This window comes from Poecilia latipinna, unplaced genomic scaffold (genome assembly GCF_001443285.1).
Source record: "Poecilia latipinna isolate Pla-1442-1.1 unplaced genomic scaffold, P_latipinna-1.0 Scaffold2123, whole genome shotgun sequence".
Lineage (NCBI taxonomy): Eukaryota > Metazoa > Chordata > Actinopteri > Cyprinodontiformes > Poeciliidae > Poecilia > Poecilia latipinna.
The window spans coordinates 56,047-70,801 of record NW_015114739.1 but is presented as its reverse complement, the minus strand read 5'-3'; the positions used below and the strand labels follow the sequence as shown (position 1 = coordinate 70,801).

The 14,755-nt window shown below is 39.3% G+C and overlaps 1 protein-coding gene across 14 annotated transcripts in view; it reads left to right on the top strand.

The window, feature by feature from the left end:
- Positions 1-14,755, top strand: part of LOC106936350 (inositol 1,4,5-trisphosphate receptor type 1-like) — a 95,546-nt gene that overhangs the window by 32,651 nt on the left and 48,140 nt on the right. For 7 of the 14 annotated variants that reach the window (XM_015017285.1, XM_015017290.1, XM_015017286.1 and 4 more), the window contains 4 exons: positions 3,580-3,615; positions 4,479-4,526; positions 5,777-5,906; positions 8,765-8,949. In XM_015017285.1, coding sequence (XP_014872771.1) covers positions 3,580-3,615; positions 4,479-4,526; positions 5,777-5,906; positions 8,765-8,949 — 399 coding nt within the window. The remainder of the gene's footprint in view (positions 1-3,579; positions 3,616-4,478; positions 4,527-5,776; positions 5,907-8,764; positions 8,950-14,755) is intronic. The other 7 variants (XM_015017296.1, XM_015017298.1, XM_015017297.1 and 4 more) reach the window with 3 other exon arrangements.

Below are 14,755 nucleotides of genomic sequence, written 5' to 3'. Positions count from 1 at the left end.
GTGTGTGTTCCTTGTTTTTACATTCCCATTTATTTTTCTTAGCACAATTTAGACTCAGATTTTTCAATGTGAATTTAATTTTTTTTTTTTTTTTTTCACTTTTAAAGTGTTCTCATCTCTTTAATTCAGCTACAGGTTCTTCAGTCTTTAAATTTATGTTCAAAAGTTCTACCTTTTTCCTAATGTACTGAGTTTTTAACTTTTCTGCTTGCAGGCAATTCTTAAGTTTTGGGCAGCAGTTTTTCCTTTCAGTCAATGGGGGGAGCTCTAGATGTTTCACTACAACGTGAAGCCCTGGTCGTAGTTTCCTTAACCTGAGGCTGCTCACATCTTAGCCTCAATCCAGCTCTCAAGCAGAAGTTGCACAAGTGGCAACAATATTTTAATCTAGGTTTCCCCCGTTTTTATCTCTGGAATTTAAACTTATCAGTAATGTGGGATTCTGTGTCATGAAAAGTATTAAAAGGGCTGCAGATGTAGGATGTTGAACCTTGATTTAAACTACTACTACAGAGGCGAGGATTTACTACACTTGATCAGTAGATACTTGATGCTTGAAGATTGCAGAATTATTTTTTTCCTTACTTTAACATTTTATTGCTGAAGGCTTTCATGTTTCAAAAAGGAGAAAAATTGCTATTTTTGGCCCCTTCAAGAGATTCAAACATCTTTTTTTGTCAGCTGTTTTTGCCGCTGTGATTCTTTGCATCACTTTTTTTTTCCCCACCACTACTTTTGAGACAATTTAGAGTCAGCAGGAAACATGAGTGGATATGATGCTAAGAATCTAAGGAGGTCAAGTCAAAATGATGAAGCATCTTTTTTGTTTTTATAGCTAAAAGTGTCGCAGATGCAATTTTGGCCGAGTAAAAGGGGCCGGATTACTCAAACGATGAACATCCGCACGACAAAATTGGAGAAGGCATTAAACTCGATCACGCTGACAGAGTCTGAATGTGCCTTCAGTCACTTGCACGATGCATGAAATTGTTTCTGTGGAAATGATTGTTGACGCTAAAGAAGACTTCATGCAGGGAAATTCCTGTCCAGTTGCACAATTAATCACCATTAAGTGGCACAACTGGGTTCTCAATGTTTACTTTTCCACATACCCAGCCCCCAAGTTTGTGTGTGTGCATGTGTGTATGTAAACTAATTCTGATCTTATTTGTGATTGAAATGTCCCCCTCATGTAACTAGAAAAAGAGCCAGTGTCAGTCAGTGTGTTTCTTTAAATTAGAGTTGCACCCTTCATTAATTTTGTAAATTTCTGACTTTGATTATAGCAGGTTCCTTTTTCTCTTGAATAAATAAATATATGTTTAAAAAGATGATTTAATAAAAAAAAAAAAACAAAAGTTAGAGTGCTCTCTTTGCATCACTGAAAATGTACAATTGCAGTCAAGGTAATGGGAATGATTTCTCCGTAGAAACAAAATCCACTTGAAAGAATGAAAATACATTTCCTTTACTCTTAAAAAAATAAAATAAAACACTTCTTTTTTTCCCTTTTTGCACACTTCAGAATCTAGTTATGTGCTATGTAACATTCTATACATTCATTCAAAGTAGCTTTACTTTTTCGGGGGTTAGATTTTCTTAATATCTTATTAATTTATTGAAAATGCACAGACTCCTTTCTCTTATCCATTGTTATTTACATTTGAACCAGAGGCAGGACAGAACAGATTGTGTGAGAGCGAGCAATCATCGTTGCACAGCTCCACAGTAAAACATGTTTCAAAGCAAAGACAAAATGACTCGGGTTGACATTTTAAGCTGTTTATTAGCTTTGCGCTCAGCACAGTTAGCACAGTTAGCACAGTTTGCGTAACTAAAAACTCAGTCTCTGTATGCATCACTTGTAGCATAAGTGGAACATTTTTGCAATCTTGCAAAATGTGATGAAATATGAACACATGAAGAGGAGCAACCTACCTCTAATACGCTAAACTTCAATTTAGCGTAAAGTCCCACTTCCTGTTGACGGCACCTGAAACAACAGCCGGACGTGTCTCTTGAAAATGATTTCCTCTCTAAAAGATTCTTACACCTTTTGAACTTTTTCTGAAATTTGCTTTGTTCTTCTGTCGGTAACAAATTCCACACCGAAGAGTGTCGTTTGTGCAACTGTATCTGTTAGGTGCTAAATTAATTTCAGTTTAAATAACTATTAAGGGGCTTTAAAGTTTTTTTTTATTATTACTTTTCCCAGCGGCTTTCTTTATTTCCAGATTTTAATTAATAATAATAATGTAATCCAATTAGGGGTGAGCATTTATTGTAACAGTTATCATGTATCATGATACATTTCTTATGATAAAAATTTTGATTTATTATTATCGTGATAAAGTCCAACAGATGTTAAAAAGCTTCCAGAACTGTCCATATTGTCAGGATTGCTAGTTTCACTATTTATTTTCTCTGATCAACGTGAGCATAAAAAAATATAAATAAGTTCGAAAATACAATTAAATGCAATTGGTGTGTGCAGTTCAGTGATACAAATCACACTTCATGTCCTCAAGACGCGCATTAAAAATGGGAATGTTTTCCAAGAGCAGCATTTGTGTCTGTGTGTCGATGATTGCTGCGACACACTATTGCAGCAATACAGTCATCTAAAAAGAAGTAATGAATAGTTATCGTAACTTTTATCGTTATCGTGATGATACCACAAAATATCGTGATAAAACTTCAAGTCCATATCGTCCACCCCTGAATGCAATAATGTTATGATCTTTCTTCTCTTTTTTTTTGTTTGCATTCAGTTGAAAGCAAAGCCCAAAATTATAAGTTGATGTTTTTAATTCTTCCCTTTTCCTGTGGTTTGTTTTTTTTTTTTTTGTTTGTTTTTTTTTTTTTTTGCTGAATATATCTGGAGATGTTTAAAATTAGACGACTTGTGTAACTCGGTTTTGCACGTTCTGAACATGATAGGCGAGGTTATCTGTGGTTATTTTCTCTGGGGTTTTTTTAAATTTTTTTTTATATTTTTGCTATCATCAAAGCTCTAGTTTCATCTCACCTTCTTTTGCCACCACTTTGCAAATTGTTCCTTCTTACGTTTTTGCTGTATCTGTACAAGAGCAACACATCAGTGCATAAATTGGTGCAGATTGCATGCATATCGTGTGTTTTGCTAATACTTTGCAGTGTCATTGTTTGGGATGGGCAGGAGGTTAAAAGGGAACCGGGTCACTAAACGCACACTACCGTGTTGCACCGTAACCAAAGTCGATGCAAAAGAGAAGACAAAGCATTCCCCCCCACCCTCAATTCACAGAGCTTCTGCTTTCTTGCCGCAACAGGTCAATGCTGCTTCTCATCTGTTTTCTCATCAGTAAAGCCGTGAAAACGATGCAATGTTCTCTTCCACCCTTTGCTCCAAGCCATGCACATTAAGTCCAGTCGTGCATGTTAGTGGATTATAGAAATCCGGTAGACCTGTATAGATATATTATGATGAGGGTTTGTTTTGTTTTTTTAAAGAGGGCGATGCACGTTGAAGGCAAGAACAACACAAGAAAATTAACCCCTTCCCGCCTTAACTAACATCATCCTTTTATCTCCAATCAGCTGGCACCTCCGCCTGAACCCGAAGTCCCTGCAGAGGTGTGTTTTTAAAGATGATGTTGCCTGACGATTCGGGTCATTCGTGATATACCGGTTCCATCCCGCCACATTCGTGCTTGGTGTTTCACATCTCTTCATCTAGGCAGATAAGAATCCCTGCCCATTCTCGTGCGTTTTGTCTTTGAATTGCCCCCATCCACCTCTACGACTCCGCCCGAGTCACCCCGGGTCTTTGGTGTTTGGCCAAACTCCAGTTTCATGCCAGTACAGCTGGGGTTTGGAAGCATGAATGAGGTATTTTTCATGCCAAACTGTTGCAACCGTGCGTGTGAGTAACTCGGATCACCTGCACATTTTATCTTGTTTTATGTTTACTCCCCTCAGGGCAGCTTGGCATTCTGTCATGTAAATACTTTTATCTTGCTACTGTATCAGTTTCTAATGTTTGGGGGGGAGGGCGATGGAAGTGCGACAAATTGCCCCACGTCGTGCTGTGGGCATGAGATTGTGCTGAGCTTTTCATGAGTAAAAATTTTGAGATTGGACGGTGTGATATTTTTAATGTTTGTGTGTCACAGGATGAACCACAAACTGCCCCCGTTAAAAATATTGCAGGTGCTGCTTGCTTTTAGACTGAATAGCTGTCCTCCCTTGCATGAAACCTCGCATGAGTTTGACTCAACCTCACATCTTCCCTGACACAACCACTTCCCTCTTAACTGCATGATCGAATCTGCACCCCGTTTCCTGCATGCTTGTAAAGTAACTAATTTGCACAGGATTAACCCACCTGTTTTGTTCTCTTAATTATTTGCCCCCCAATCCCTCCAGTTTTCCAAACTTTTCTTTTATTTACTTTTTTCTTATTTCAATGCTTTCTGCTTACTCACAACACCTTTAAGGAGCTTGATCCCAACCAGCCACTGAAGCAAGTGGAGGACCAGAGGAGGGTAGGTAAAGTGTTTTGCCGTGGTCTGGTCCAAGACTCCCATCCCTGTTTTTGCCATGCGACAGCAGCTGACTAACTGTTGCGAAGCGCTCACGGTCACGCTGCTTCCACAGCATGGCGCCCATTCACTCCGCTGACACTTCTGTTGAATGCAACATGTGAGGCAGATCAGCGGGAGAGGACATCACCTGCGGTTCTCAATCTTTTTTACCGATAAACGCGGTGGTTTTACAAAGAATCCTTCAATGCTGCCACCGTGCTACTGTGTTCTCCACCGATCCAGGAAAGAGCTGTGGGGGGGGAAAGAGGCCTCATTGTGGTCTCATCTCTACAAGTTTGTCGTTTAAAATATTGTAATTTCTTCATGTGCTAAGAAGGTGGTTATCTCTTCTCCAAAATAGCCATATACGGTGTAGATGTTTACTAAAACGACTATTTTACTTTCTCTCAAGCCTACAAGTTATCATCTAATTAAGTCTTATTGACTTACCGACACTTAACAATTTCTCAACCCCCAGTTCCACATTCGCCTCGATGTTAGCTTCTAGCTTGAGGTTAGCTTCCAGCTAACTGCAAGGTCAAGGTGAAGGCTAAGTTTATAGCTTTATTCAGTCAAATAAAGGCTATTCAGGTGGCAGTGGGAAGAAAATGGAAAATCACTCAAGTTAGCTGTGACGCCAGCAAATACAAATTAAAAAAAAAACTTGAGGATGCATGCTATGATATCTGAGGCTAACTCTTGGCTAGCTTTTCAAGACAAGATGACATACTTCCATTTTTTTTGCTTATTTTCCTAACTTTGTAGGAGTCAACCAGCCCAAATTGTGATGTTTTCAAAAATAGACAGTATAATAGAAAGTTTTCATAAGATAATGTACAATTAAATTGGATCATATGGAAGATTTGAGCATGTTTACTTAACAGATGGATATAAAAATGTTTTACAGCTACAAAATCTAAAAGGAACCATATAAAAATGGAGTCAGTTGACTCAGATCCTTCTTCACATTGATCATCTGAAGAGTAGTGTTGATCAGTAATGACAAAAATCTACATATTGCTCATGCAATCCAAAAAAAAAAGTTGTTTTCTGTGTAGCCATTTGTTTTTAATAGTTTTGTCTTGTGGGATTTTTAGTTAAATTTGTTGCCACATTGTTGCAATAAGTTGGACTGGAGTTAAATTGCTTCAACAGAATGTTTTTTTTCTTTCTTTCTTTTTTTTCACCCTAATGCCGAGTTTCTCCAACAGGGTGAGGCTTTGCGTCTAATTTTGGTCAACCGGTACTATGGCAACATTAAACCCGGTCAGAGGAGAGAGAGCCTCACATCCTACAGCAACGGCCCACTCACACCCGGAGCTCAAGGAAAATCACCCACATGTGAGTTAAACATTATGGGGGTGGGGGGAAACTGATAAACTGTGTGATGCGACAGCATGTACTGCAACTAAGGAAGTTTTCAATCAATACGTAGATATTTCTAGAACAGATGAGTTTTCTTTTGTCTTCCAGATCTGAAGCCATAATATGGATGTTGTATAAAGAGATTTTTTTTTTTTTTAGGCAGTCCAATGCGCGATTTGATTAGCAAAAGTGAAACGTGCAAAATCTCAAAGAGCTCACTAGAAGGGGAAGTTTAGTCAAGATGTTCCAATTCCTTTATCATTTAAAAGTGCAATGCAAGTCTTGGTCTTTGTAATGCATTGATATGAGTATGGAAGTGATATTTTAAAGATATATCAATTGAGTTTCTTATAAGCTACCTATTTTATTTTATTTTATTTTTTTGCACTATGACAGTTGTTGCAGTTGAGTGTTTGTGCTTCAAAACTGGCTTTCCCTGAGTAAATTTGAGAAGGAAATTAATTGTAAATTTGACATCAAAGAGTTGTTTTGAGTCGTTTCATGTCGGAAACGACTGTCGGTTACACAGATTACACAGAAAAGATACAGATAATGCTGACTCTTTCCAGTGGGTAGCAGGGAACAGACTGTGGGTCGAGTCTGCCGATCAACATCACACATTTTCTTCACAAATCAGATTCTCAGATGAATAAACAGAACACAAACGCAGGGGGAAACTGCCGTCCAGTCATCCTTCTGTGGTTAGGCTTACCTCGAATAAAATGGCTCATATTGCATCATTTCGTCTGTAACACACAGAGAAAACAGAGGACCTAATTCACACCAGTGACCTTGCGCTCCTTTTAAGCCTTCCCAAGGCTCTCTCCTTGGCCCGACGCTGGCCGTGTCGTTGCCAGGAGACCGGCGTTCCAAGCGCTGTGCAGAACGGGACGCGTTGTTGATTCAGCCCGCCTACCCAGCCAGAGATGGCTCTGATGGGTGCCGTTATGTCACCGGTTCCTCCCTCCGCTGCGTGCGTCGGATGGCGGCAGCAGCGGGAATTAAAATACCTCCGTGGATTAAAGGCACTTGTAGTTTTGTGGTTTGTGTGTGGCGTCTGAGCGCATGAGTCAGTCTGTAAACCTCCACTCCAAATAGATCATTTAATTGCAACCTCCTCTAATAAAGGGACCACATGTTGCCTTATTTGTTTTGATCGTGCATTTATCTGGTTATTCCGTTCTTTTAACTTTTGTTTCGTTTCTTACTTTTAGTGCCTTGCGAGAATATTCACACTTCATGAACTTTTTCCCCGTTTTGTCACATTACAACCACTGGTGTAAATGTTTCCATTTTATTTAACCAGATAAGTTGATTGAGAACATATTGTCATTTTCAAAACTTTTTTTAAGTTTCCTGTTTAGGAAACTTAAAAAAAAAGAAAACACACACACACAACAGAATGTCACACAGCATAAAACAGAAGACTATAATGAAAGAGAAAAAAAATACAAACATTCATATGGACTAACCGTACTACAATACATATAAGTCAACAGTTGCAAATTGATCACACGCTAAAGTCGACTTAGTGAGGGTTGGTGGTTTTTCCAAGTTGATCTAATCTTACTAGAACGTAAAGTATTATTGACCAGATTTTTGGCTAACATATAAAATCCAAATAAACCTATTTTATTTGGATTTTGCCAACATAAACTAGTGCATGATAAGATTGAGAAAGATGATGAATGGTTAAAAAAAAGGAGTTTAAAAATGGAAATCCAAAGATCCATTTCTTAGCCTCCTCTTTTCAATTTAACAACTCTTCATATATAATATGCAGACATTTTGGGAACGTCTCAGAGGTTTGTTGGCGAACATAAGTGAAGAAACGGCATCATGAAGACCGAGGGGCAAGTTTATTTTCTCGCTGTGAATTCCGGTGGTGGCAGAATCATGCTGTGGAAAAGCTTCACTTCAGCAAAGATGGGATAAGGAGGGTGGTCAGCGCTGATGGGATGATGGCTAAAGATGAAATACAGGGCAGTCCATCTAGTCAGAGATGCTGTTCATCACATTTGATGGGACTTTACCCAATTTTTCAAAGATAAATGGGAGACAAATTACATAAAAATTCAGTCTCTACATGTGCAGAGCTTATTGAAACATAGTCCAAAATAAGAATTGACTCAGAGCTAATGAATGTCAATATGTGCCACTCCCTTAAGATTATGTGTAAACAAGTCAATCAATTAAAAAATGTCATCAGATTAATGACACTCTAGTAATTAATCAAGATTGATCAGTATGTCTGACTGTGTCAGTGTAAAATATAAATATGTACTCAGTTGTGGTTCTTGGAGGAATGCTGCCCTTGGCAAGACCTTAATTCTTCTGCACCCCCACCAATGCAAGCAATTGTTTGTTTTTTGTTTTTGTTATAGCAGAAACGGGCAATGCTGACCAGTACTCAAAAGCAAATAAGTGAAACTTACTCCACTACACATGCATTCCACTAGTTGCAAACTCTTTTAGTGGACATCTAATGTATTTATTTTTTTCCTTCTTGGGTGCCCCATCCATTTCTGATGCCACCCTGGGCAACTGCCCATATAAAAAAACTGCCACTGTATGTACGTTTTCAAAAAATGTTCGACAAAATGTTTTTAATGCATGTTTGAAAAACCATTTTATCTCCATTGGCAACCAACCAGGCATCCAAAACCTAGCACCACCACTCGGCTCCTTCAGACTAGCCAGCTGCAATTGGCAAACACTGCTGAGCTCATTATATGAGCTACTTTTCAGTGCATTTTTGGTAAAAACTTTGTTGAAGGGTTAATAGAGCGATGTTGAGATGTGGATTCTGATAAGTTTGACTTCTTCGCCTCCAGTGGTGAGCGCCGGCATCGGGGGTCGAGGGGAGCTGAGTCTGGCCGAGGTCCAGTGCCACCTTGACAAAGAAGGAGCCTCCGACCTGGTGATCGACCTCATCATGAACGCCACCAGTGACCGCATCTTCCAGGAGAGCATCCTGCTGGCCATCGCACTGCTGGAGGGTGGAAACACAGTCATCCAGGTGAGCGCAGGTTACTGAGTTCATGCGTACTCTCTGTGGGTGTGACATTTCAGTCGGGGTTAAGCATTTGTGTGTGTGTGTGTGTGTGTGTTCGTGTGTTTTGATTACATGACTCCTCGAAGCATTCCAGTTGGTAAGGCATGATTAGAATCTGAACTCAGATATGTTGCTGCGCACACCTTTCAGGTTCAGGAAATATTGTGGTCAATCTACAGCCAGGTGTAGGAAAGTACCTTGACTTGTTTTGTTTTGTTTTTTTATTCATATTTTGTTTTGTGGTGGAGGAAAAAAAAGAAGTCAAAAGCATGAACACGAGATTTCTGGGAAAGTTCCAAGCTGTGCAGACAAACGCATCATTGCTTCCCCGCGGCTCACCAGGGGTTACCAAGGCAACCCTAACTCTCTGGGAGTTAGGCAGACGGAAGTTTTCAGGACAAGAGAGCCACTGTTTGCAATAAAATTATTTCAGCGTCGCAGGGTGTACTGCTGGCCTGCACCGGTGTGTCTGTGCATGCTTCATGTGCGTGTTTGTGTGCTGCTCGTAAAACCATCTATCAAGGCATTTTGGTTTGTGGTTTTGTGCAGTGTGTGTGATGTTGCCGGCTATCTTGCATAATACGCTCTCCATTTGCATGTTGCTGTTACCTGACGGGGCCTGACTTTCTTAGGTGTACGCTGGCTTGACTCCCAGTTACATAAGCTGCAGCGCTGCCTGGAAGAGTGATGCCCAGCGCCTCGGGCCGCCTGGCATTCCTGCCAGAATCTTAACTGGGTCATGCTTTGCTGATGGGAAGAGGGCAGTGAAAGATCCAACCCACAGACTTGGTTTCAGTAGGTTCTGTGGTGCGACTTGAGAAAACATCACTTCTTGCAGCCTGATCTTTGACTTGCTTCTGTGAAACTTTAGGACTTGACTGTCATTTTATCTTTTTTTTTCAGCAACAAGTCAGTTCAAATTTGCTTTACATCATAAAAAATTTACCAATTATGACAATAAACATGATTTTGTTCAGTGCCATCATCAAAATCATCAATATGATTAAATATGTTGATCAATATTCTAGTTACTGCTAATCTAAGCAGGTGGGCTTTTAGCCCTGATTTAAAGGAGCTCAGTGTTTCAGCAGTTTTGCAGTTTTCTGGAAGTTTGTTCCTGAGTAGTAGAGTATAGGAAGCTGAATGCTGCTTCTCCATGTTTGGTTCTCCTGATGCACAGCAGAACCAGAACCAGAAGACCTGAGTGATCTGGAACCTCAATACAACAGCAGCAGCTCTTTACTGTATTTTGGAGCGAAGTTGTATATTAGAATTTGGTGTTGCCACATGCAGCTCAAGAAATTATAATATCATCAAAAAAGTACTTTACTCATTTAAATCTCAAATTAAAACTCTTTATTTCTATTTCTCATTTTGTTTATAGCAGCTATTTAAAGTCTATTATTGTTTCTACAAAAAGTTAGATTTTTTCCAAAATGATGGATGATCAAAAAGGGTTTTTAATCCAGAAATTTGCTGAAATTTTGGTTTTTGAAGTTTTCATTTTTGGAAAATGCTGATTTTTTTTTTTTTTCCTCTTTTCCGCCCCCATCAATGCACTTCTTGTGTTTTAACAGGCCAGAGTGATGTCAGCACGCACAGAGCCGCCATCTTGTTTGACAAGCATGCTTTACCACTTCTTCCATTTACAGCTTCTTTTATCTATTGCAGAATATTAACACCAGGCTACAATTTATTTAATTGTTAATTACAAAAATAAAGTCATAATGTTATGAGAATATAGTTGTAATATTATAAAAATAAAGTTGCAATTTTACAGATGCTTCCACACGAAAAGTAACAAAAAAGTTATTGAGGAATGTCGAGTGTCGTTCTTTGGCATCAGTTTTACAAAAAGGGAAGTATTTAATTTTTTGACACATCAGCATCAAATTATTATCGGTAGCACGACTTTGGATCGATTAAGCAAACGACTGAGTCTGTTTCAAAGAAAACCACTCAGACTGAGCTGGTTATGTCAGATCTTGGTAACTCTATAGAAGCCTTTTTTCTTGTTAAAACCATTTTTTTCTCTTAAAATGTTCTATTGGTAGAATTGCACTTTATTTCTGATCATTTTGACTATATAACGTAGTCATGTAGTCATAAAATTCATATAGCCTCATCCTATTAGTCTGTCATGCAAGTCCTAGAAGGAGTGATTGAACAGAACCCTCAGAGGGACAATAAGATATTTAAAATGTTCTGTAATATCTTTCATTAGAAAAGAAAACAAGGGGGGAGGGAGGAATCAATTTAAAATTGGAGATTTTTATTTTTAAGCCACATTGCCCAGCTTAACGGCTCACTGCTGATGAGCTTTATGATCCTGAAGTCATTTTGCAGCATGATGTGGGACCTGACCACATTTTCCTAAAGCACAAATTCCTCCTTTATTGACCATTAAATCACTATTAGACTTCTCAACAAACTCTGATCTGACCTCATAGACGAGGAATCTATGAGGTATTGTGAGGAGAAGAAGCGAGAGAGGAGATTAGCTGAATGCTGAGCTCAGCAAAACCAGCCTGGCCACAAATCAGAATTTGATGCAAAAGACCTAATTTTCTGTGCAGCACATGGCATGCTATTTTAGTACATTTCTGATGTAAAATAAAAAAAGTTTCTTTATTGGTCTTCAACAATATGAAAATTTTCTAAATGTGCACAGTACATTATCAAGGAAGGTTTTATTTGAATCAATGATTTGACTATCAAAAATAATTACCCACAAATGATTTGCATGTATATTACAGGATGTCTTGCAGAAAAGTTCAGCGTTTTGTTTAACTGAAAAAAATGTACCAAAGTTGTGTGTGCATGAAATTAACTGATATTTTCTTGAACAACATCGTGCTACAATCGAGCTTTGTATAAATATTATCTGTAATCCAGAGTAAAATAAAAACTCCATGTATCAGCAGATCCATCACATTTTCCTGTCTTGCACAACAACTGGTTGCATGCCCCGCTTTCAGGACAGAGGGGCCCATTGTTGCCTGAATGGAAAAAACAAAACAAAACTCTATTTATGACAACTGATTGCTACGGTTTCTTCCTCGTCTTTGTTCCTGTGTGTAGAACATGCTGCACAGATGCTTCAAATGGTCGATTTTATTAAGAAGCAGAAAACACAATAAACACTAATAAAACAATGATGTAATCTATCTCTGTTACACACCGACAGAGTACATGTAAAAAAAAAAAAAAAAAGCTTAAGTGAGAGCTTGAGTTCAGGTTGAAACGAGCCAGAATTGAGCTTGTGAAATGTGACCAGCTGGGATTTAACCGGTAAAGGTTGAAGGCATGTCACTGGAACCTGACTAACTGGATTTTGTGCGTCCAACCCAGATGAGTTACAGGGAAGCAGCCAAATTATTTACTTCACAGGTGTGCAGAGATTGTGGCGCACTTAAAAACCAACTCATGTGAACAAGGCCAGCGTTCAGACAGTGAGAAATTGAAGGCGAGGCAGGAAGAAAAAAAAAAAAAAGAAGACAGTTTCATTAAACAGTTTGATGCCAAAGACGAAGACCCCTCCCCCGCCCCACCACCCTTCAGCCTTTAAGAAGTCAACCGCTCACGCCACCACATCCTGTAACAAAATGTGTTAGAATCACAGAACCGGAGAGTTTCAGCAGCATGTTTGGCAATAATGGAGCGCCGCTCGTGATGCTCCGCCCACTTCACACCCACTTGCCAACTCTGCTCCGGTTGTTTGCTTCGGAGGGGTGACGGATTGATTTCAGCCAAGCGCGTCGCCGCTGCAGTTCTCACCGAAAAACAAAAAAATCACGCTGAGACAGGAAGAAAGCGTCTCGGGGGCCATTCTTCAAAGGAATTTGTGAAAGCTGCTGAGAATCAACATGAAAGATGGGCCGTTAGCGAGCGCTGCTCCTCATAATGTTGTGATTTGTAGGGTACGTGTAATTAGCTTTTATCGCTGGAAGGAAATGGCAGCGACTAACATCTATAACTTGAGACTAAACTGTTAAAATGAGGATAACGAGCATCTGAAATGCATCCGCCAAGTATTTAGCAACAAATGACATCATTAGCTGTTGATTAAAACCACTCCTCAAGAAGAAAACAAGCAACTCGGCTCTTGATTTATTCATTCTTCTTTGATTTTATTCGCCTGACAATCTGTCACTTGTTTTTTCTGTATTTCATAATTGAAATGTATCACAATTTCAAAAGTATCCACATTTAATATTCGTACAAAACGCTGTTTATTACAACTGGTTGCTATGGTTTCTTCATCTTTGTTCCTGTGGTTAGAACATGCTGCAAAAATGTTTCAAATGGTCGATGAAGAAGCACAAAACAAAATAAACTTCATAAAGCAATGACATAACCATCAAAGCTGCTATATTTCATTTACCTTGAACAAACCCTTTACCTTAATTGTGGGGACAAAAAAATGAAGAAGAAAGGAAAATGTGGAATCATTTGAACAGATGTCAGCATTGTGATATTTCAGCAATAATATTGCAATTTTCTTGATGATATGCAACTCTACCTCCATCCGTCCGTTACCTTCCACTTACCTGTGGTCGGATCGTAGAGGCAGCAGCCTGGGCAGAGGCCCAGACTTCCCTCTCCCGCCCCAGCTGCTTTGACCGGCGCTTCCGAGGGAAATCAATGATGAAACAAGCCATGAATGTTATATTTTGTCAAATGCCATCATCAAACTGATTCAGCAGATACAGATCAAATATAATGATTACTTTTCCACTCATTGCTACTCAAAGGCAGCTCTAAACAGGTTGCTTTTTGGGCTTGATTTAAAGCAACTCAGTGTTTCAGCAGTTTTGCAGTTTTCAGATTAGTAGAACATAGAAACTGAACCATGCATCTGCATTCTTTGGTTCTGGTTTGGGGATGCACAGCAGACCAGAACCAGAAGACCTGTGGCATCTGCAAAGTTGATGCAACAACGGCTCTTTCAAATACTTCTGCTGGTTTATAAATCACTGATTGGCTTAGAGCCAAACTACATTAACGTCTCTTCTCTGAGCTACAGGGTTTCCGTTCCTGACTTTTGTCTGCCTGACGGGTCTTCCGTACTTCATTCAAAGGGTTGAAACTGGCTGCCGTTGACGTCGGCACTTAGTGAAAATCGTTTCTCTTCCAACTAACCATTTTTTTTGTATCTGCAGGTGACATAAATGCTTTTTAGGGGCAATCGTTTATCAGACACGGTGAGAAATTACGTACACTTGTAAGATTCTTCACAAAATTCCTACAAAGATCGCTAAATGGCTAAAAGCTCTTAGAAATTGTAAAGCCATTGTCCATGGAGAAGGCCGTCTGCAGAAAGGTGTGGCACTCTTGTATTCTTTAGGGCTTTCCGCATACTGAAGCCAGGTGGTCTGTGGGGAGTGTGAAAGGTGTGTTTGTGTATATGAACATCCTGCAGCCACGTGTCCGTGTGTCAGCTCCAGGTAAAGCATGGAAGACACTTTACAGGAAACGCCTGTTCTCTTGTCTTCCCTATTTGAAGAACGACTGAGATAAAATCTGAATTACTGATTAAGACTTTCCAAATAATCAGATCACATTATAAAGGTAAAGTCTCAATTATAACGACAAAAAAACAAAACACGGTACACACTCTATTATTAAACGCTCCTTATCAAATTCCATTACCATTCCTAAAGATCCATACAAGCATGTACCTACACTGTGTAGGTATGAGCTTATTTCATGAGAGCCTGTTTCTGTTATTAGACTAATGAAGTATATCATCTCCGCTCCTCGTTGCATT